Source organism: Xenopus tropicalis, chromosome 9 (genome assembly GCF_000004195.4).
Source record: "Xenopus tropicalis strain Nigerian chromosome 9, UCB_Xtro_10.0, whole genome shotgun sequence".
In the NCBI taxonomy this organism is placed as follows: Eukaryota; Metazoa; Chordata; class Amphibia; order Anura; family Pipidae; genus Xenopus; species Xenopus tropicalis.
The window spans coordinates 16,068,192-16,091,979 of record NC_030685.2 but is presented as its reverse complement, the minus strand read 5'-3'; the positions used below and the strand labels follow the sequence as shown (position 1 = coordinate 16,091,979).

General features: G+C 43.5%; 1 protein-coding gene across 1 annotated transcript in view; it reads left to right on the top strand.

The window, feature by feature from the left end:
• Window positions 1-20,741, top strand: part of myo15a (myosin XVA) — a 60,516-nt gene extending 39,775 nt beyond the window's left edge. Inside the window, exons 38-62 of the mRNA XM_031893517.1 lie at window positions 787-895; window positions 1,676-1,797; window positions 2,013-2,072; window positions 2,443-2,518; window positions 3,579-3,694; window positions 3,781-3,899; window positions 4,456-4,597; window positions 4,871-4,982; window positions 5,811-5,885; window positions 6,271-6,476; window positions 6,827-7,005; window positions 8,171-8,243; window positions 8,691-8,763; window positions 9,866-9,939; window positions 11,556-11,638; window positions 11,735-11,865; window positions 12,613-12,707; window positions 13,082-13,159; window positions 13,512-13,608; window positions 14,726-14,886; window positions 15,838-15,971; window positions 16,809-16,942; window positions 17,487-17,620; window positions 18,646-18,786; window positions 20,102-20,741. Coding sequence (XP_031749377.1) covers window positions 787-895; window positions 1,676-1,797; window positions 2,013-2,072; window positions 2,443-2,518; window positions 3,579-3,694; window positions 3,781-3,899; window positions 4,456-4,597; window positions 4,871-4,982; window positions 5,811-5,885; window positions 6,271-6,476; window positions 6,827-7,005; window positions 8,171-8,243; window positions 8,691-8,763; window positions 9,866-9,939; window positions 11,556-11,638; window positions 11,735-11,865; window positions 12,613-12,707; window positions 13,082-13,159; window positions 13,512-13,608; window positions 14,726-14,886; window positions 15,838-15,971; window positions 16,809-16,942; window positions 17,487-17,620; window positions 18,646-18,786; window positions 20,102-20,203 — 2,826 coding nt within the window. The 3' untranslated portion in view covers window positions 20,204-20,741. The remainder of the gene's footprint in view (window positions 1-786; window positions 896-1,675; window positions 1,798-2,012; window positions 2,073-2,442; window positions 2,519-3,578; window positions 3,695-3,780; window positions 3,900-4,455; window positions 4,598-4,870; window positions 4,983-5,810; window positions 5,886-6,270; window positions 6,477-6,826; window positions 7,006-8,170; window positions 8,244-8,690; window positions 8,764-9,865; window positions 9,940-11,555; window positions 11,639-11,734; window positions 11,866-12,612; window positions 12,708-13,081; window positions 13,160-13,511; window positions 13,609-14,725; window positions 14,887-15,837; window positions 15,972-16,808; window positions 16,943-17,486; window positions 17,621-18,645; window positions 18,787-20,101) is intronic.
• Window positions 20,742-23,788: the final 3,047 nt, after the last annotated feature.

The window sequence follows — 23,788 nt, the reverse complement described above, 5'->3', positions numbered from 1 at the left end:
AATCAGAAGCAGAATGTTCAGATAAAGCGGGGATCCCCAATTTTTTTTTTTACCCATGAGCCACATTCAAATGTAAATAGAGTTTGGGTTCAACATAAGCATGAAAAAGTTCCTGGGGTGCCAAATAAAAGCTGGTATTGGCATATGTGGTATGTGGTAGCCCCTATATGGAGTGGCAGCCCACAGGACTCTATTTGGCAGTACTCATGGTTTTATACAACCAAAATGTGCTTCCAAGCCAGGATTCAACAATAAGTACCTGCCAAAGCAGTGAGGCCACTGCAGTGTCGGACTGGCCCACCAGGATACCAGGAAAACTCCCGGTGGGCCCAGGTGTAAGTGGGCCCTCCTGCCCCTGACCATTTGGCCTGTTTCATAGCCATTCCCTATTTCTGAATGGGAAGGAAGAGTAGAAATAGATGGAAGAATAGATGCTAGCATGTAAATAAAAGAGACTAGGAGAATAAACAGGTTGGGTGAGGAAAAAATCGTTTGGAAAGTGGGCCCATGGTCTAAGGTTTTCTGGTGGGTCCCTGGGGTCCCAATCCAACACTGGGCCACTGGGAGCAACATCCAAGGGGTTGGTGAACAACATGTTGCTCCTAAACTACTGGTTAGGGATTACTGAGACAGAGGTATTATATGTTATATTAATCTCCAAATATAAATGCATCAATCTCTTGCCATCTTTTCATTTATATTAAAAAAAGAATGATTTTAGATACTATGTAATAAGCCAGTAGGGCTACAAATAAGTAATGTTCAAGCATGTATTTTATTGTATAGGCACCTAGAGACACTGTGGCCTTAGTTAAGCCCGTTCCTAGCATCAAGACAAAGACACCTGTAGCCCAGCCACCAGTAAGCCATGTCAGACCAACTCCTGCACCTACAGGTTGGTAGTCCTAGTTTTATGTGTTGCTCACCTTGCATGCCATGTACTGTATATTCATTGTTGATTTCAGTTAATGAGATAAGTATTAGTAGATGAAATATAGCATGAAACAGTCAGTGGGTTAGACATCTGAGCTTACATATTGTATATACATGTGAGTATATTCTTGATATCTGTCATTTATGACCAGTTGGGGTCTTCAAGAAACTGGAATGGAGAAGAATTGCCAGGACAGCATAATCAAAGATTTTCTATATAAAATGTGGTGTGTTTGGTGTTAACCCAACCAAATGTGACAAAGTTGAGAGTGGATGATCTACTTGACCAATTTGGACTTGATTCATTGGGGCAAATTTAGTTTAGGCCAAACATCAAATCATGGGGGTTCTCTACTGCAGTCCAGACTGCCTATTCAGGGCCAATATGGTCTACAGAGAACCAGATTTTCCACTTCACAGAACTGAACTGAACTGAAGTATCTCTCTGGTTGGTCACCGGTCTAATGGTTTGCTTCAGGCTGCTACTTCAGAGTAAAATGTATGCTGGTTGTGATGTAAACCCTTTGTTTCCTGAATTCATGGACCCCTCCCATTAAGATAAAAAGATTGGATACTGGATCACAGAAGCAGGGGGAACCCATATTAGTGCTGGTGTCTGATTCCTCCAACTTGAGAGTTGGGAGTGGTTAACTATTTTGGACTAAATACGTTTGAATGACGTTCACCTGACATAATAGTTGGTTGTTTTCTTCTTATTTATCATGGTGTCTTTGTTCTTCAGTCGCTGTGAACCGGGAGCTGTCTGAGGAACAGGAGAACATCCAGACCCAACTGCATCGCCAGTATAGCGAAGAGTACTACACATACACTAATGTTCCATGGCGGATATATATCAGGAAGGAGGTGAGCAGGGGTTACATTTTTAACATAAATAAAATGCATTGTTATTCTATTGCAGTAACAATACTTTCAACATTAAAAGAATGCAACTCATTGGTCATAGAAGTTCATCCTTTGTTGAAGGTGGAGGGAAATGTGTCATATTGTGACTGATCAGTTTGTAGAATGACATTTGCCTTTGGCGTATGATAGCTCAAACCTGTGTCTTTTTCCTGCAGGTATTTTACCCTAGAGACAGTTTTAACAACCCCCTCATCCTTGATCTTATCTTCAAGCAGGTGAGACACGTGTGATTTGTATGAGTATTTTGTGAGCATATTTCACTGGGGATTGCTACAACCTATCATTTTAGGCAGTAGAGTTATGTATGGTGTCTGTAAACCAACTTCCATGACCTGCAGTCTACACGTCCAACACTGATGTATCTGATCGGTGTAACCTATGGTTATCCAGCAAAGGATAATCTCCATGGCCATTGGCCTAAAGGGTTTATGCTGCTCAGATAAAGCTAAGACTCACTAAGACTGTAGAAAACATATTTGTGGATAATGACTGCCTTGTTTGAATTATCTAATTATATTTTGTTCCTTTTCTCCCACAGCAGATTTGCATTGATAATTAATTCTTGTTTTTTCTCTTAACTAAAAGATAATCAATGACACCCTCACAGAGAATTGCATCAGGTTATCCAAGGAGGAGAGGCAAAAGATGAGGTCCCTGCTAGGTGAGGCTCATAACAAGCCATAAACTGTCTTCCTAAATAAAGGCACTTCCATGGGGCTCATATAAGGGCCATTTTAACTTTAACATTTATTTGACCTTTTGTATATTTTTTGTGGACTTGTAGGTGGCCATCAGAGTTTTCTAGTCCACCCCCCCCCCCCTCGTGACTGCCTGCCCTCAGGAGGGTTTCCAAGACATATACATTAAGTTGGCCATACATATATAGATAATGTCCACTTAATTAGTAATGTAAGCAAGTGAGCTGATTTTTGACCAACCAGGTTGCCTAAATTTGGCTGATCTAATAATTTGGCCCTCAGGCCATCGAAGATGTTTATGCTATACGTGCAAGGCTCTGCTGGGATTTGAGCCAGGAACAGGGTTCCTTTGGGTTTCCGGCTGTTCGACTTCTCCACTGGGCCAGATGAGCAGCTAGCAGGCTTGCTCACTACCTATCACCTAACCAAGGAGCAACCTGATTGGTTTGGTGGGGTTAGGCCCGGATTTGAGGGAGGCCAAAAAGATCCAGGCCTAGGGCTGCAAAGATCTGGGGGCAGCATGCCACCCGCTAACCTCATCTGCACCCTGGGACTAGACTGGAGATTTTTCTGGAGCTGTTTGAATGAGCCAATCGGTGGAACAGTATTAGCAGCAGTAGGGACTTCCATCTAGAAAAGGGATGGGATTCAAGAGCACAGGGAGGTGCAAGCGTGCAGGGATGAGAGCTTATCGGGGGGCAGGGGTTTCAAGAGGCCTAGAGGTGCCCCGGATTTAAATACGGCCCTGAACTCCCTCCTTTGTCATCCCTTTTCCTGTCTGCCTCAAAGACTCACCTTCTCCTCCTTAGCACCCCCTGTCTATTTCTTTACAATATGAACATCAGCCAAATAAAAATAAACGTATAATTCCATGTACTATTATTAATATTAATCAATCCAGGCCTGGCATACACATTACGTATAATAGGAGGTAATAATCATCTTTTATTGCATTGACCTCTGTGATTATTACTGCAAAGTAAGGCCTTACCCAGCTAACAGGCTCATTGTTGTCTTGGGCAGCTGATTTCAGACTGGGCTCCATCAATGCCATTGCTGATGATAGTGTGAAGAAAAAGATTGTCACAGTGGCCAGGGAGGAGCTGGAAGTGTACTTCTCACGCCTTTTCCCAGCTGCGGTAAGTCACTGGGAAAGAATGAAGTCATCCACAATAACAGGCCAAAGCCTATAAGGAACTCATGACTGTCTTTACCATCTGTGTAGGGAAGTGTGGGCACAGGCGTTCAGTTCCTTGGAGTGTCGCATGTTGGGATAAAACTGCTCAAGTTGCTGAGGAGCGGAGGTTCCACCCCTGAGCAGCTCAGAGTGCTAAGAAGCTACAGGTAGGGTGGTCAGAGAAAGATATATGATATTTTATTGTGAAAATGTATTTCCTTCTTTTTTTTACTAACCTAACTATGGTGAGAGGGCTCATTCACTAAAGGGCAGGGCACAAACAGGTGCACCCATTTTTCACAATGGGCACTGCAGAGGGGCCTGGTACACAGAGACTCCTACCCAGTTCCATGGCCGCCCACTCCCTGCCCCCCCACCTGAGTCTGTTGTCCACCCCAGTTCCCTTGCATCCCCCACTCCCTGGCCTGGGCTTGGCTGGGGAGGGATGATTTATTTTCCACTCTAAAGGGAAGCAGACTTTTATAGGTCCCCAGCGTCTGCTTCCTCTGTAGTTACACCAGTGGTGGGCAGTAACCCATAGCAACCAATCAATGATTAGCAGGTACAACAATAAAAGCAAACATTTGATTGGTTTCCATTAGTTAATGCCCAGGTGCAAATCAATCTCAGGGGTGGTGCGTGCTCCAAAGTCATTCTGGAAATGGGAAACATTAAAGACCACAATGCTCCACAAACCTGTGCTGATTCTGTATTCCCTTACAGTTACACAGACATCATGTTTGTCACCGTCCTCTCCAAGAACATGTTGGAGTTCAACCTGACCAATGAGAAGCTTATCCTATTCTCATCACGCTCCAGTCAGGTGAAAACCATGATAGACTGCTTCCTGATGGAACTGAAGAAGGTATGATGGGTAACAGCACACCCTATTGTGCACTGGAATTCTTGAATAAAAAAAAAACTCTGTAATGTGGAAAAATAAATGCAATTTATGCCAATATTAATCGTTTTAACGTAGGGCTTTTCCATTAGACTCCACCAGGGGCAGCCAGACCACCAGCTGAGAAACCCTTCTATAGTAAATAAACCCACAACATGCAGTCCATGTAAGGTGTTTCGGTGGCTGCCTGTACAAGTCTTTGCAACCAACTAAATGAGATTATCTTTATGTTTCCAGGATTCAAACTATGTTGTTGCAGTGCAAAATTACGTGACGGAAGATAAGACTTTATTGAGTTTCCATAAAGGAGACATTATCCGTCTGCAGCCATTAGATGGGCTTAAGAAAGGTCAGTAATCATGTGCCCCCCTTAATGCAGATTGTATGACATAGTAACAAATTGGCCAGATTTGGTTGAGTAATTTGGCTGATTAGATTTGGTTGAGTAGTTTGAATGTGTGGGGGGGTACATATTGCCAGACCATACTGTAATCCTAGATGAAGCATCAGCATATAAGGATGGAAGAAGAAGTGCAAATCTACTTATTTAGATCTTTGGACTGTCTGTCTGTCCACGTATCTTCAAAGTTGAAGGCTGATTGGTCAGATAAACCTAAAGTCGATCCTTATATGGCCATCTTAAAATGTATTTGATGATGTGTTGTCATCGCTTTGATACTAGGTGTATACCAGTGGCATAAATATAGAGAAAGCAGACCCCTGCAGTAGGACCCTGACCGTGGGGTTTGTATCCTATAGCTTTAGCAAACTCCATCCCCACCATTCTCCTACCTGAGAGCTAAAAAAGATTTTTTTTCATGGAGGCCCAGCTCACTCTAGAAATGCCACTGATCTATGATCAAAGCTATAGCAAAGCATCATCAGTTCAGTTCTTAATGTGACCATACAGGGACCAATCCCTGTGACCAAACCTGACCCATATGTATGACTGTAAAGTGCAACTGTTGTCCATATATATATATATTGCAGACCAACCCTGGCCTCCCTGCTCATAACTGAATGGTTGGAAGGTGTAATATAACCCCAAGATCCATCCTAACTACATGCATTGCCCCCCTTTATGCCTAATCCTGCACTCCTGTTCTGTAATCCTTTTATTTGAAAAAAACCTGACTTGTACTGTTAATTTCCATGCTGCAATATGGATGCCTGCCAGGTCAAAACTATGGCTGCGTTGTAAGAAAGAAGGTGATGTATTTGGAGGAACTTAAACGTGGCACTCAGGACTTCGGTGGGTGTTTAAGCATGTTCCTGCTTTCTTTTATATTAGCCTATGGGGTTGTGAAAAGCTGCTCCCAGTAGCTATTGTTTCACTTTTTGTGTATTTCACTCTATAGGACTTGGCACAATTTTAGTCAGTTGATATATCAGGCTATCCTATGCCATACATGTTATTTTATGAACTTACACAGCCTCCACCATAAATAAAAACATAGGCAGAAACAGATGGTTGGTTCAAAAATATCAACTGATAAGGAAGCCATGGTTGAAAAAAATACAGAAATAACTATAAATGCTCCATCTATCTTCCTGGCATGTTCTGTGTGGCATGACCTTTCCTGTTGCTCTACAACATTGTGTGGATCTCTGGTAAGACATTTGCTTGTTTCCCATAGGATGGAAGTTTGGTGCCATCCATAGCCGTGCAGGAGTCTTCCCAGCAGAGTGTGTGCAACCAGTGGCAGCCCCAGACTTTGTCAATCTCCCAGCGGATAGGAAGGAAGAGCCACGGAATAGGCAGAGCAGGGCTGCAGCGTCAGCAGCGGTGGCAGTGGCTGTGGCATCTACAGCTGTCGCTCATGAATTTGACAGAAAGATGGATGTAGGTGGAGTCCGTTGTATTCATTATTCCTTTCTCCATTCCCCAGGGCTTGATCTTGCAGGATCTTGATCTTGGGCAATGGTGGACAAGCCAAAGTGAATACCTGGTTTTCAGTGTCAAACTAAATGGTCTAAACTGGGGCGCATTGAAAGCTTTAGGGATGGTAAAAATTCTGAATATGGGACAACAAAATTCTGAAGGCCACCTATTGTTATTAAAGTAAAGGCTTCCACTTCCACTTCTTGAAGTCACAGGGTTTATAAATATACGGGTATATCATAGGATCTCAATTGTAATTGCTGAATGTACTTGTCTCCTTGCTTGGTGATCGACTCCCAATCCCTTTCCAGGGTTCTCCTACCCCCAGCGAATATGCAGAGAGTTTGGACGAATACACAGACCCCAACACGTCAGAGATTATGCTTCAGGGAAGCCCGTACAACATGGAGGAATTTGCCAAGAAGTACTTTAGAGAGGGTCTAAGGCTGGCTGCACAAGCACAAGATGACAAGTCTCAGAAGATGTCAGGGTACCAGTAATGTCAATGCCAATGAATGGTCTCCATAAACTATTCTGAGCATGTGTGTTTTCATGGCTTCAGTAGCCAGTCTGTGGCCCACCTACAGTCAATCTGTCCACATACTGTACACTTCTAACTCTCCAAAGACCATATAGCCCTTGTCCAGAACATGAGGTTGTTGAAGGGTTCATAGTCGTATGGTAATTTTGGAGAGCCCAAGGTGTGTCAGTCAGGCCTTTATAAAGAGGGCTTGACTGGAGAGAACTGAGATTCTAAAACATTGCAGCAAAAAAACAAGCTCTTGATCTTCTCGCCTTCACTACTCTTCTTCTCCCATGACCTCTTCCCTTTCTTGACTTAATTCCTCTTGTATTCTTATCTGTCTTCAACAACCTCATATTTCAGTTGTGCCTTCAAGGGGAACTCCGGCTTCCAAACCAAAAATGATTAAAGAGTCCCACACAACACAGAAACCCTTAATATACCCATCACTGTAATCTGTTCCTTCAATAAGGAATAATATACCATTTATAAATACCATTTATGCTGAAATACAGCTGCAAAACAGTTCTTCTCTTTTTGCATCAATTGAAACCTTGGCAGGGGAGGAGGGACTAAAACACCAAATTGTACAAAACTTCTCCACAGCTTACAGACGCAGGAACTACAGTATATAACCCACAATGCATTGCACTATGATGTTTCTTTCCTTATTGACATTAGGTGTGCAGGGAATTGTGGGATTGGGAGGATGCAGGCTGAAGGCAGGCTGAGGCCAGTCGACTACTGTTACATTTTTTGGAGTCAGATCAGCAGGAGAACAAGGGGCCAGGTTTAGGAAACGGTTCCATATTATTACATTAAGAATCATGAAAAGGCTGCATATTTTTTAATTGATGTTCATTGCAAAGTTGCTTGAAATTATGTTTATTTTTCAAAAAAAGTTGTGTTTGGGTGGAGTTCCCCTTTAAACTGATTGTTTGTACTAGGGGTGCCATCGGTTCCTGGAAACACTTGTTTATTAATATTTTGTAGGTCTCCTCCTCTCTTCTCAAGATCAGGGCAAGTGCTATTTGGTGTTTAGTATCCTACTTACTATTTATTGTCTGCAGTCTTGGCACAGATTGTAGCACAGGATTGGCTTAACTTCAGATACATTTCTCTTTCTTTCCAGTGATTCTATTAAACAGGGTTCCAAGAAGAGCAAAGATGCCAGAGACCCACAGGAGATGCTGAAATTCACTAAGGTGATGGAATAAGGGGCATATCATATGATGAAGGATAGGGGTGGTGGGTAAAGAGGGGGAAAGGTGTGAGCATTCAGTCCAGCCTAGAGGGCTATGGCTACTATGGCTATCAATGGGTTATCTAATGAAAGGTGCTAACTTAGCCCAGGAGTAATAACCCATAGCAACCAATCAGCAAGTAGCATTTGCTGGTCATCTGTTTAAAAGCAAACATCTTATTGGTTGCTATGCATTACTGTTCCTGGGCAAACTTAGTGCCTTTTATTACATATAGGGCATAGGAGAAAGGAAGTCCTTTTCCATAGAACTTACAATCCTATGTTGCAAATATCTAATTCAAATGTGGATAAAGCAGCCATTTACTTTAGTAAGACATTAACACTTTTGCTTATTTATTATCATTGGGCTAAATCCCCAAACTCTTCCCTGGACCTTCTCTCTTTGCAGACTCCCATTCAGGAATCGCTCATTGAGTTCAGTGACGGCAGCATGAACAGAATCGCAGCTGAGGTCTTTACAGGTAAGGCAGGGCTCAGACTAGAAACAAAGGGAACCTTTCTTACTCATGACTTGGAGACTTGGAGAGCAACACAAGCACCATAAAAGTTCATGGAGGAGCCAAATAAGGGCTGTGATTGGCTATTAGGGGCCTCTATGCACCCTATCAGCTTACAGGGGGCTTTATTTGGTAGCAAATCTTGTTTTTATTCAACCAAAACTTGCCCCCAAGTCAGGAATTCAAAAATAACTCCCTGGTTTGGGGGCACTGAGAGCAACATCCAAGGGGTTGGGGAGCAACATGGTGCCCCCGAGCCACTGGTTGGGGATCACTGTCTTATAGCATATCCCCTATCTCTAAGGGGCTGATTTACTAATCCAAAAATCCAAATCCGAATGGGAAAAATTCGGATTGGAAAACGAACATTTTGCGACTTTTTCGTATTTTTTGCGACTTTTTCATAGCAATTACAAATTTCGTGAATTGTCGCGACTTTTTCATAGCCATTATGACTTTCGTGAATTGTTGCGACTTTTTCATAGCCATTATGACTTTCGTGAATTGCCGCGACTTTTTCATTGCCATTACAAATTTCGTGAATTGTCGCGGCTTTTTCATAGCCAGTACGACTTTCGCGAATTGTCGCAACTTTCGTATGGAGCGCTCGAAAAAGTCGCAAAATACCGATCATCACGAAAAAAACGCATTCGGACGCTTTTCGGACGTTCGTGGATTAGTAAATGTGCCCCTAAGTCTGTATGCAATACTTTTGATTTCTGTAAGAAACATTCCTCATTAGAACAAATGAGTCTTAGACGCAGAAATGAACTGAAAGGTACAGTACGTATTAAATGCTACAGCCCTCATTAGTGTCTATATGTTAGGGATCATTTATAACAGTGAGAACATTGGATAAAGACCCAGCAGCCCATCTTCAAGCCAGACAGGCAATGTTCTATACTGATTTCAATACTAATTACATTTACAAATAACTTTAAAAACCAGTGAGGATTTTTGGAATGAATGTATACTGTGAAGGTACTCAATATTATAGTTCCTTTGGACTGTTTTTTTGGCAAAGTTCCCCTTTAATATACTAAACCTAGTTCCATGTGTCCTGCAGGTATCATGAAGTTTATGGGAGATCTGCCTCTGAAAGGACAATCTGAACTAGATGCCGTCTGCTCTATCCTAAAGGTCAGTAGGAATATTCTGTAAGTCATGGCGGTGCAACAAACTTGCCCAAATTGGAAAAGAAAAAAAGAAATATCAGAAACTTTTTAGGTGACACCCACTGATCTGCCTGGTGATGCCCAACTAGTACATATAGTGGTTGTTAATAAATTAACCCTATTGTTTCCGACTGCCCATAGCCCTCTTATTGTGCTATAATAGGCTGTGTGATCTAAGACACCTCTATGAATACTGCATTACATGTAGAAAATTTCTGCTATGGAGCGTTCTATTTACAAATTTGTTTGCCTGGCCAACACCCCAGGTTGATGTATGAAGGCTCTGTATGAAGCACTCCTGGAAATATTAGGAGCAAATGTATAATTGTGTATTTCTTTAGTCAACCCCCTCCTCCTTAAAAAAAGATACCATAAACCTGTGCCAATATAGGTATTCCCCTGTACTAAGCACAATTCAGCAGGAACAGCCCCCTAAGTTTGCTCATAGCCTGTACAGAGAGATACCATAAAACTATGGCAGCATAGGGATTCCCCTGTATTAAGCACAATTCAGCAGGAACAGCCCCCTAAGTTTGCTCATAGCCTGTACAGAGAGATACCATAAAACTATGGCAGCATAGGGATTCCCCTGTACTAAGCACAATTCAGCAGGAACAGCCCCCTAAGTTTGCTCATAGCCTGTACAGAGAGATACCATAAAACTATGGCAGCGTAGGGATTCCCCTGTACTAAGCACAATTCAGCAGGAACAGCCCCCTAAGTTTGCTCATAGCCTGTACAGAGAGATACCATAAAACTATGGCAGCGTAGGGATTCCCCTGTACTAAGCACAATTCAGCAGGAACAGCCCCCTAAGTTTGCTCATAGCCTGTACAGAGAGATACCATAAAACTATGGCACATAGGGATTCCCCTGTACTAAGCACAATTCAGCAGGAACAGCCCCCTAAGTTTGCTCATAGCCTGTACAGAGAGATACCATAAAACTATGGCACATAGGGATTCCCCTGTACTAAGCACAATTCAGTAGGAACAGCCCCCTAAGTTTGCTCATAGCCTGTACAGAGAGATACCATAAAACTATGGCACATAGGGATTCCCCTGTACTAAGCACAATTCAGCAGGAACAGCCCCCTAAGTTTGCTCATAGCCTGTACAGAGAGATACCATAAAACTATGGCACATAGGGATTCCCCTGTACTAAGCACAATTCAGTAGGAACAGCCCCCTAAGTTTGCTCATAGCCTGTACAGAGAGATACCATAAAACTATGGCAGCATAGGGATTCCCCTGTATTAAGCACAATTCAGCAGGAACAGCCCCCTAAGTTTGCTCATAGCCTGCACAAAGAGATACCATAAAACTATGGCAGCATAGGGATTCCCCTGTACTAAGCACAATTCAGCAGGAACAGCCCCCTAAGTTTGCTCATAGCCTGTACAGAGAGATACCAAAAAACTATGGCAGCATCGTTCTGCACTAGAGTATACAAATGGAAATTTAGACTGGGGTTACACCAAGTACTAGCGATTGGAAAAGTGAGTTTAGGAAGCAAACCAGGTTTCTTAGGCAGGGAATGGTCCCATTTTGCTTGCTGAGCCCCTGTCCTGTGTGATTGCAGCTCTGTGGGGAACATGAAGTCATGAAGGATGAGGGCTACTGTCAGATCATGAAGCAGATCACGGACAACACCAGCGGCAGCACGTGAGTGATCATGGCTTATATACAGTACCATGCAAGCTGCTGTTAGACTATCGTGGCTATGGGGGCAGAATGACCATACCACTCTGTGTTATACAGGGACAGCTGCCAGCGAGGGTGGAGGCTTCTCTTCATCCTTACGGCCTACTATAAATGCTCAGAAGTGCTGAAGCCCTACCTCTTCAAGTTCCTCCAGGAGACATGCAGGAGCCCCGGCTTACACTACCAAGGTGGGGGCTATCCAACTTTTACTGCCATTTTAGCCTGCAAAGTAGGGTCTGACAGACTGAGCAGAGGATCTTACAGTGGCCCCAAGTGCTAATGGACCTAGGGTTGGCACCTCTGCCATCTTCTTTAGGTGGCCATACACAGGCTCATTTTAGCTTCCAAATATTTGGCAGCTTATCTGCCCGTGTATGGGCACCACCAAAGGCTTCCCCAACCACCATTTGGGCTGAAATCGGGCAGATCTCAATAGGGCAAGTTTGATTTTTGCAACAGATTGGGGACCGCATTTTCTCATTGCCTGCCATTGCCCGCCATTTTAATTCTATCTTTTGGCCCTTGGGCCAAACGATCAAATTAGCCCAGTATTGCCCACCCGTAGTTGAGTATATCTGGAGAGGATCCCCAAACGAGTGGATCTTACCATGTATGGCCCCCTTTTCTCTGGGCAGGGGGTGGGCAGTGACATCACAGGGGGCAGGGAGGTGGCCAGTGATGCCATGGGGTGGGGGAAGGGACGGGTTTGTGACATCATAGGGGTGTGGCTATGACATGGAGAGTGACAGTTGGCCAATTGCCACATTAATCTCAGCCGGGAATGTAAGGTTCTCTGTTGGGCCTTAGAAGACCCAGTCCGACACTGCCACAAAGTGTCCAATGGCAGGAGACATCAGGGTGCGATAAACCAACAACATCATCAGTATTCTACCCTGTAAGAGATCCAACCAGCTGATTACTTTATGTTTTGGCAGGGATCGCCAAGGCGTGCGAGCAGAATCTGCGCAAGACCATTCAGTATGGAGGGCGCATCGAATATCCGAGTGCCATAGAGCTAAAAGCCATGGTGGTAGGTGCATGGGGTTGATACGACAGTACAGGGCCACCATCAGAAACCCATTCTTTTCCCATGTACAGGTCCAACATTTGCTATGCCCATTGGTGACACTGACTATGACATTCATATCCCTATTTAATGTTGTTTTACAGGGCCCCAGAAATGATGGACCCCTGTAGCTGTACCCCCTGCCTTACTGGAATAATATGTTTTTCCACAGTTCCACAGGCCAATGGTAGCCAATGACTTGTCTGGGCACCCCCTAAATGCCTGTTTCTGTGGTGCAGGCAGTTGCAGAATGTTCCATTTGGCCATAGTTCTAGGGATATAGAATGTTTAACATATCTGCATTGTATTTAGGCTTTACTGAATGTACTTACCCACAGGCTGGAAGAAGCTCCAAGCGACAGCTGTTCCTTCTGCCCGGAGGAGTTGAGAGACACCTAAAGATCAAGACTTGTTCGGTTAGTGGATAAGAGTGCATAAGAGTGCTAGTATGTTTTTCCCAAGGTGACCCAGGGGTCCAAGTCACCTATAAGGATTTAATCTACCAATTCAGGTCCTTCAGACCAATTTGGTAACTTATCTGCCCTTCTATAGGGACCCCCGATGGGCCTACCTGACTGATATGTGATTTTCTCATCAGATCAGGGACCACATTATTGGTTATTTGGTAGCCCCTATATGGACTTGCCTCCAAGCCAGCTGCTTTAAGGCCACTGGGAGCAACATCCAAGGGGTTGGGGGGGCAACATGTTCCTCACGAGACATTGGCTGTGGACCACTGGACTAATTAGTGACTTGATTTGCTTGCAGGTAGCCTTTGATGTTATTGAGGAGATCTGCATGGAAATGGGGGTGCACAAGGAAGAAGCCTTCCATGAATACGCCATATTCGCAGTTACCAACAGGGGTGAGCTATAAGTTAATGGAATGGGTGAATAAGTAAGAGGGATGGGTGAACTGGGCACCTACCTCAATAAATGTTCAGGGGTTTAATGTATTCAGTACAGACTTAGGGCTCAATTGGAACCACAGCCGGCTGGCACGATACAGCCCATGCCCCACTGGCAGTTTATAAGGTTCCTGGGTCTAACCTAGCTGCTTACCCTATCTGGGGTAACAGTCGCCCCTTGCTAACTAATCTGGGTGGCTCACACCTTTGAAAAGGATCTAACCTGTCATTAGTTAGTCACCCTGCACCCACCAGAGGTCCTTGCCTCTATTCAAGATGTTATGTCAAGCCAATGAGACCTTTTTTCAGACCTCCTTTTTTCAAAATGTTCATATTGGGCTTTACTTGCCCTTTACGTAGAACCCAAAAGTCATTTTAACGGTGCAACAGTGCCATCTACTGCTCAGTGCTGAACATTGCAGCTAAAACTAAGTTTAAGTAGATCCCCTACTGTGGGGATGTCTAAAGCTACGTTGATGAAGTTATGGTATCAGGGCTCATCACCTTATGTGTTACACAACTAGGAGAAGTGTAACATCACTACATTATAGGATAATGAAACCTTTAAAATAAGTGAATGCAAAATTGATGAGAGTGCTGTTCTGAGCACTTTTGCTGTTTACACTGATTATTTTTTAATTATTAAGGGATAAACCATGACCTGGATGAATGAAAATAGACATATTAAGGGATAAACAGCACCACCTGCTGGCCAGTTTCCACCATGCTGTTGTCAGGAGAAGCAAAGAGGGCTGGGCTGATGTTCTTCTGGTTAGGAAAGACTTGAAAAAAGTTATCAGAGATTTCTAATATTTTTCCTTACCAGCAGGTGGCGCTGTTGTGACAAAATTCATTCACATCAGTAAATATTTCCTTTAATATCTTGGAATTGAAAAAAATAAATAGTGAATGTAAATTACAAAAAAAAGTGCTTAGAATAGCACTCTCATGAATTTTGCACTTTTTGAAAGGTTTACTTATCCTTTAAGTGAGACCTAATGGAACCTTTTGTGGACTGTGCTGGCATTATGGCATCTTCTGGCAGGCTGATATATTTTGCCCACTCTCCTACCAGGGCAGAACGTGAGACCACTGAACAGGAAGGAATATATCCTGGATGTATCGGCGGAGATGGAACAGACTGACAGCAACTACATGTTCTGGTTCAGGCGCATTATCTGGGCGCAGCAGATGAAATTTGAGAATGAGCTGTATGTGACGATGCACTATAACCAGGTACGTGGGCACCGGGTGTCTACTGACAGCATAGAGGCATACTGGGCTAGCCATGATCCCCTAATTACCCATTAATTATCCTGTCCCTACCCATGATCCTGTCTTTACCCATGATCCTATCTTTACCCATGATCCTGTCTTTACCCATGATCCTGTCTTTACCCATGATCCTGTCGTACCCATGATCCTATCTTTACCCATGATCCTGTCTTTACCCATGATCCTGTCGTACCCATGATCCTATCTTTACCCATGATCCTGTCTTTACCCATGATCCTGTCTTTACCCATGATCCTGTCGTACCCATGATCCTATCTTTACCCATGATCCTGTCTTTACCCATGACCCTATCTTTACCCATGATCCTATCTTTACCCATGATCCTATCTTTACCCATGACCCTATCTTTACCCATGATCCTATCTTTACCCATGATCCTGTCCATTTCCATTAACCTATCTTTACCCATGATCCTGTCCGTACCCATGATCCGTTCTTTACCTATGATTCTATCTTTACCTATGATCCTGTCCGTATTCATGATCCTGTCCGTACCCATGACCCTATCTTTACCCATGATCCTATCTTTACCCATGACCCTATCTTTACCCATGATCCTATCTTTACCCATGATCCTGTCCATTTCCATTAACCTATCTTTACCCATGATACTGTCCGTACCCATGATCCTGCCTTTACCTATGATTCTATCTTTACCCATGATCCTGTCCGTACCCATGACCCTATCTTTACCCATGACCCTATCTTTACCCATGATCCTGTCCATACCCATGATCCTGTCTTTACCCATGATCCTCTCCATACATATGCAAAATACACATCATGCATGACTGTGTTTGAAAGTGGGAGGGTAGAAGCCCTGCCCTCATTGTGGCTTTGGTTCCAGATTCAGACTCCCCTCTTGCTATTCCGTACCCTCCCTCTCTGCAGGTGCTGCCAGACTACCTGAAGGGCTTATTCAATGTCGTGTCTCACATGAAAACCACTGAGCAGCAGTTTCAACAGATCTCAAGGCTGGCAGCCCTGCAACATCGGGCTAAAGATAGCGTCTACCTACCCACTGCGTAAGCACCTACCTACAGTGACCACTCACAGAATGTTATATTAGCCAAGCTGTTATTGGCTCCCATGCATATCTGCAGCACAGGGAATGTTCGGCTGGTTTCTGTACTGCTCCCTGCTCGTTCCTGCTGTATATGCCCCAGCTTCAGCAGCCCTATATTAGTAATGATCCAAGCCTTCAATGCTGTCCTCAGCAGCTCTCCATCATGGGTCTTGTAGGACCATCTTTTGTGTGTCAGTGGCACTGCACATGCTCAGTGTGCTCTAGGCTGCTGCTGGGAAGCTAAGCTTAGGGTTTGTTCGAAATCATCACAACATTAGCAGAAAGTGAGGTAAAAGCTGATGTATTTTATGTTGTATAAATACTATTTACAGTGAGTGGTAAGTGACAGCAGCCCAGAGCTTGTGCTGGGAATCAGCAGAAAAGAAGATGGGGGGCTACTGGGGGCATCTTTGGGGGGCTTGGGTGGGTAGAAAAGAAAACAATAGGGTTAATTTACAACTGTAAGGGTACAAGAGCACTAGGGGCACAATTGAGCGCCCACTTAGTGCTAGTTTAACAGAACTTGCACCCCCGGGGTTGTTACTCTATGCACCATGCTGCACACTGGACAAAGTGCAGTGGGGTATTGTAAGTGACCGTAATGTGTAGCATCTCTAGCCTCATTTTTACTGAGTTTTAGTTCTCCTTTAATCTCCTGCAATAACTATTTACCATTTGGTTATGTTAAATATGAATGTGTCTGTGCTGTTGAGTACACAGGACATCTCTAGACCCCACTCTAGGTCTGTAACATTTTTCTGTTCCATTGTGCCTCTCATCCCTCTGTCTGTTGCAGCCGGGAGGTCCAGGACTATATCCCCAGTCAGTTCTACAAGGCCCTGAAGCCCCAGTCGTGGCTCAATATGGTCATGCAGCACATGCAGCAAATCCAGCCGCTCAGCCCGCACCAGGGCCGCGCTCAGTTCTTAGGTAATGGAAATCATATCATGGGCATTCTTACATATATAAATCCCTCCCTTCCCTGACCCTCTCAGCTGACGATCACCCTTTATAACTATGGGCCCACCTCTACTCCGCCTGTAACCCCACTGGAGCATCACCGCCTTATGGTTGCAGTTATGCAAATTATAGGTGAAAACAATGCATTGTGGGAAAAAACTTGGTGACTAGCTCCTGAAATTACACTTTGCACACTTGTAAATGGGCTTTGAAGTAAATCACCCCTTGTCAATGGAGCTTGCCGTCTAATAATCCAGTTGCAAACACTTTGTTATGGAATAGTAGCACCTAGAGAAAGCCCAAATGATTACAAGGAAGATATGCATTAGGTCCCCCAAAGACTCTTTTGTAAGAGGCCCAGCCCTTTCTAGTTACCCCAATGCATCTTGGGGGCTATCAGGGGGTAAGTTGCCCGACTAAGCAAGAGAGTGGCTAAGGGTCTCACTAACTGACAAGCCCAATGCATCAAGCACAGTGGGCACTTTTATTAATATGAGCCCTTCTATTCCCGTAGGTCTAGTAAGCGCTTTCCCCATGTTTGGCTCCTCCTTCTTCTACATCCAGAGCTGCAGCAACAACACGGTCATTGCCCCCTGTATCCTGGCCGTCAACCAGAACGGGCTGAACTTCCTCAACAAGGAAACACACGTATGTATCTGCTGTTCTTACACCTGCCTGTCCATAATACATACCGGAAATAATAGATAAATTATAGATAGATAGATAGATAGATAGATAGATAGATAGATAGATAGATCATAGACAAAGTGAGATAGATGATAGATGATAGATAGATAGATAGATAGATAGATAGATCATAGACAAAGTGAGATAGATGATAAATAGATAGATAGATCATAGACAAAGTGAGATAGATGATAGATAGATAGATAGATAGATAGATAGATAGATAGATAGATAGATAAATGATAGATGATGATGATAGATAGATAGATAGATAGATAGATAGATAGATGATAGATAGATAGAGAGATAGATGATGATAGATAGATGATAGATACAGGTAGATGATAGATAGATGATAGATAGATAGATAGATAGATGATAGATAGATAGATAGATAGATGATAGATAAATAGATAGATAGATAGATAGATAGATAGATAAATGATAGATAGATGATAGATAGATAGATAGATAGATGATAGATACTAGATAGATGATAGATAGATAGATAGATAGATAGATAGATAGATAGATAGATAGATAGATGATAGATAGATAGATAGATGATAGATAGATGATAGATAGATAGATAGATAGATAGATAGATAGATAGATAGATAGATAGATGATAGATAGATAGATAGATAGATAGATGATAGATAGATAGATAGATAGATAGATCATAGATAGATAGATCATAGATAGATAGATAGATCATAGATAGATGATAGATGATAGATGATAGATGCATCTGTCTGATAGGGATAGACAGCATGAGTCATTTGGTTGGGTCAAGTTTTAAAAAAAAGGTATTAAGTCAGTGGTACGCTGAAATTAAACATTAAGGTTTAATATTAGCAAAGGAAAAGTAAAACCTATAAATTACAGTCTTCATATTTCCCCACAAACCCTGCTAAGCCACGCCAAATATGGCACCAAAACACCCCAACTACATTCTAAACTCTTCCCTTTCTATGTCTTCACAGGAGCTGGTTGTTATATTCCCTCTAAACGACATCCAGAGCACAAGGACCCAGCGGCCTGCGTCGGGGTTCAGCTACCCGTACGTCGATGTCATGCTGGGTGATGTGACCTCGCAGAGAATTACACAGCTGCAATTGGAGCAGGTAATAGGCCTTAGTAATTATCTATAGAGGACCCAGTCATAAAGCATTTGCCATATAAAAGACAAGGGTGTTAGAGCACGGATGCAGCACTGAACTCTAACACCCTCTGAACCATTAATCCCTGCTTTTAAGTTGATATTGAGGTTTCCAAAAAAGTTAAATCTGAAATGCCTGACATTTTTGAGGTATCAGTACCCCACCCAATGACATTGCTGCTTGCAGCAAGGGATCTTTCCATAATTTGGATCTCCATACCTTAAGTCTACTAAAAGATTATTTAAACATTAAATAAACCCAATAGGATTGTTTTGCTTCCAATAAGGGGTAATTATATCTTAGTTGGGATCAAGTACAGGTACTGTTTTATTATTACAGAGAAAAGGGAATCATTTAACCATTAAATAAACCCAATAGGGCTGTTCTGCCCCCAATAAGGGGTAATTATATCTTAGTTGGGATCAAGTACAGGTACTGTTTTATTATTACAGAGAAAAGGGAATCATTTAACCATGAAATAAACCCAATAGGGCTGTTCTGCCCCAATAAGGGGTAATTATATCTTAGTTGGGATCAAGTACAGGTACTGTTTTATTATTACAGAGAAAAGGGAATCATTTAACCATGAAATAAACCCAATAGGGCTGTTCTGCCCCAATAAGGGGTAATTATATCTTAGTTGGGATCAAGTACAGGTACTGTTTTATTATTACAGAGAAAAGGGAATCATTTAACCATTAAATAAACCCAATAGGGCTGTTCTGCCCCAATAAGGGGTAATTATATCTTAGTTGGGTCAAGTACAGGTACTGTTTTATTATTACAGAGAAAAAAATGAGAATTATTTGCTTACAATGGAGTCTATGAGAGACGGCCTTCCCGTAATTCGGAACTTCCTGGATAACAGATTTCCACATAATGTATCCCATACCTGTATTGCAAATTTACTGACAATTTGCTGGCGATCAAACCTTATAAGCAGAGGCCCACCTCTGTCCCACCCATTTCCCTGCCCAGTTACAGCATGGACCCGCCCCCAAGTGACGTCACTACTTACCCCCCAACCCAAAGTCCTGTACTGACTCAGAGGAAAGGTGGAAACTCTATAGGGGCTATACAATTCAGGCTATAGGGGTGAGGATTGTTGGTCTTTGGAATATGTGACCTGTACAGCCATAGAGGGCGCAATATATATGGTACAGGCTTTCTGGATAACGGGTTTCCGGATAAGGGATCCCATACCTGTACAGATATTTGCTCTCAGCCTGTATATTGTGACGTCACACACTAATATCATGTCCCTGTTTTGTCCTACCAGGGCCTGGAGCTGTGCAGGGTGGTGGCTACACACATGGAGAATCTCCTTCAGAGCCGAGATAAACGTCTCACCCTCCCGCCCAGCGAGATCACTCTGCTTTGAGCACCACTACTGAGCCTCACTGTGTATATCTAGGGGGGGCAACCTGCCGGTCTTCAGCCCTAGCCACCGGATGTGGCCGCCCGGGATAACTGCCCAGTGCTCAGGATTCAGTGCAGCTATGGAAAATGCAATATTGTATCACAACATATACAAGCTTTTTACAGGGAAAGTCTACCCCCCTTTATCAATGAACAGGGATGGGCGGAACATGGTTTTTGATATTTCTTGCACTAAAAAGAGCAAAATCTTAAACCGAAAGTAATGACCCATTCTGTTTTCCAGAAAGGCACCATGCATAATGAGCTGCTCTTTATCTAAACAAAAGAGGAGGGGTTGTTTATACAGAGGGTTTTCTCTTGACTGGACATTGGCAAATTTCTCTTTAATGGAGTTATAAAGGGTTACATGCAAAACTGTGCTTAGTATGAAAAATAGCATATTTTAATGGTATCGCTCTGTACAGACTATAAGCAGAATTGTGCTTAGTACAGGGGAATCCCTATGCTGCCATAGTTTTATGGTATCTCTCTGTACAGGCTATGAGCAAACTTAGGGGGCTGTTCCTGCTGAATTGTGCTTAGTACAGGGGAATCCCTATGCTTCCATAGTTTTATGGTATCTCTCTGTACAGGCTATGAGCAAACTTAGGGGGCTGTTCCTGCTGAATTGTGCTTAGTACAGGGGAATCCCTATGCTGCCATAGTTTTATGGTATCTCTCTGTACAGGCTATGAGCAAACTTAGGGGGCTGTTCCTGCTGAATTGTGCTTAGTACAGGGGAATCCCTATGCTTCCATAGTTTTATGGTATCTCTCTGTACAGGCTATGAGCAAACTTAGGGGGCTGTTCCTGCTGAATTGTGCTTAGTACAGGGGAATCCCTATGCTTCCATAGTTTTATGGTATCTCTCTGTACAGGCTATGAGCAAACTTAGGGGGCTGTTCCTGCAGAATTGTGCTTAGTACAGGGGAATACCTATGTTGGAACAGTTTTATTGGATCTTTTTTAAGGAGGAGAGGGTAGACTAAAGAAATACAGTTATACATTTGCTCCTAACATTTCCAGGAGTCAGTGACAGTACTGTGGTGCTTTATAAATACCATTAGCACTACTGGCTGAAGCAGCAGGTGTATTTAGCGCAATGTAATGTTGCTGGTACAGATATTTCTATTTTCACTTGCGAGGCCACACATCTCTCCTCACTGATACAAAAGAACAAAAATATCCATGTGGATAAGTGGGTTCTTTTTTTAGCGGTTTTATTAACCTACTGCCTTTTATAAATAGTCCCCCTTCTGTATTTTTCAGTCCCCCCGGGATACAGTTTTGTAACATTTTTGCATTGTTTTAAATTAATGATTTTTTTAATGTATTAATAAAACTTTTAACAAAATGCTGCAGTGCTGAGCTGTTCTCTGGCCACAGGATTCATAATAACCTGCTGATGGGGGGAAACAGGTACCTGTCTGGGTGGTCTCACAACCCCAAGGGGGGACTCATTTCTGATCCACTTCCAGTATTGGATGTTAACTCATAGATTGCAGGGAGTCCCGGATCCAGATATCATTGCGGGTGTCAATGAAGTGTTTCTTGTGTAGGGTCTCACTGGAGACTTAGGGGTCCAACAACCTGCAGACTGGATGGCTAAATAAACTGAGGGAAGAGCGGAATGCAGGCCAAGAACAGTCCTTTTTACCCCCCACTCTCCCCTTGGTCTCCCGTGTCCCCCATAGGTGCTAGAGTAAAGGTCCCCATACACGGGCTGATAGTAGCTGCCGATATGGGTCCCTTGGACAGATTCAGCAGCTAATCGGCCCATGTAGGGGCACTACCAACGGCCCTGCCCGACCAATATCTGGCCTGAAATTGGCAGGTTAGAAAATCTAGTCGGATCAGGGGCCGCATTGGCTTGTTGATGACTGACTTTTCCTATACCCGCCGTAATAATTCGATCACACATCCTGTGTGCTCACAAACTAACACTAACAGTTATGTCCCATATGGCCCCCCCCCCCAACGTCACTGACTAACTAAAGGTCCCCATACACGGGCTGATTCCAGCTGCCGATATCGGTCCCTTAGACTGATTCGGCAGGTAATCGCCGGCCTGCCCGACTGATATCTGGCCTGAAATCGGGCAGATCTCAATCGGGCATGTTTAAAAATCTAGTCGGATCAGGGGCCACATTGGCTCATTGATGCGGTCCCCGGACTGACTTTGCCTATACCCGTGGTTATAATTCGAACCTTTGGCCCCAGGGCCAAAAAATCTAATTACCCTGGATTCTCCCGATATCGCCCACCCATTGCCAAATGTGCGGATCTTATGGTGTATGGGGACCTTAAGTCAGTTAATTAACAGACTTGGGAAGAGGCACGCAAGGCTGACTTTTGCTACATTGTTTCAAGAGCCAGAACCAGCAGTGAAGAAAAGAACAGACAAATGCTGCATTCACTTACATAGTGCCTTTAGATAAAGGGGTCCCACTTACCAACTTTTAACTAACTGCAAAGCAGCATAGTGAGATTGGGGACCATCACCTTTAGCCACTTCACATTGGGCCCCTCTGACCTCCCTCCCTCAATAATGGTGACGTTAAGTATAAGGTCCGTGCACTCGGGGGAAGGTCTGCTGGGGCCCCTGGGTTGGCAGCCTCGGTGGCCCCCCCGCACGCCCCATTCTGACACTAGAAAACTTGCAAAGAACTGTAATTTCTTTTTTATGGCAACATTTTATTTTGGGGATTATTTCCCCTTAAACTGAGTGACAAAATATATTATCCCTATGAGCTCAGCAGCTAAAATATTCAGGATTCAATGCCCTTCGTTTTCCTGTTAAACAAACACAGACACAGATAATAACGTTGGCTTCAGAAATTTAGCACATAAATCCTATTTTGGGGGTTAAAGATCCTTATATCAGATAACTCTAGACATGATAAATGAGCAGAAGTTATAAAGCTGAATTGTAAATCTTTTTATGGCTTCCTGGAATGTATCACAGATAAATGCGACTCTCCCCTTACAGCCTGGGGTGTGTTATGGAACAGCCTAGAAGTGAAAGGGAACTGTCAACATGAGCTGACGTGGGTGCAGTTATCTTCTGATACATCGGGCTGGCAGAGCCGTATCCTACAATTAAACTGCCCCTGGGGAAGAGGATGCAGTTATTTACCAGAAGCAGCTCAGTGTTGGTGGAGCGAGAAACGCGTTTCTGGGTTTACTTGTACACAGTGGTGCAACTATACGGAACCACATAGGGTCCAACCCGGTCCAGAGTAAAATCTGAGCTTGCTTGTATATCTTGTATTTGTCTGAGCTTGCTTGTGTAGCCTCTTCTGCTATTGCTTGACTTCTAACATGCATTTACCTGCGTGTGGCGCTACAGGAGCCCTGTACCTCCGCTATATGGGAGAGCAGGTATACTGTTAATGTCGTGACTCCACCCAGGGCTGGGACAGGTTGGACTGTAACACCCTCCCTGGGACACTTCTATGGGTTAATCTGTGCTGTCCTCCTTGGGATGGACTCCCTGCAACTCCCGGTACCTTGCCCCCCTTGGGGTAGTTGCTTACCAGGCAGTTGA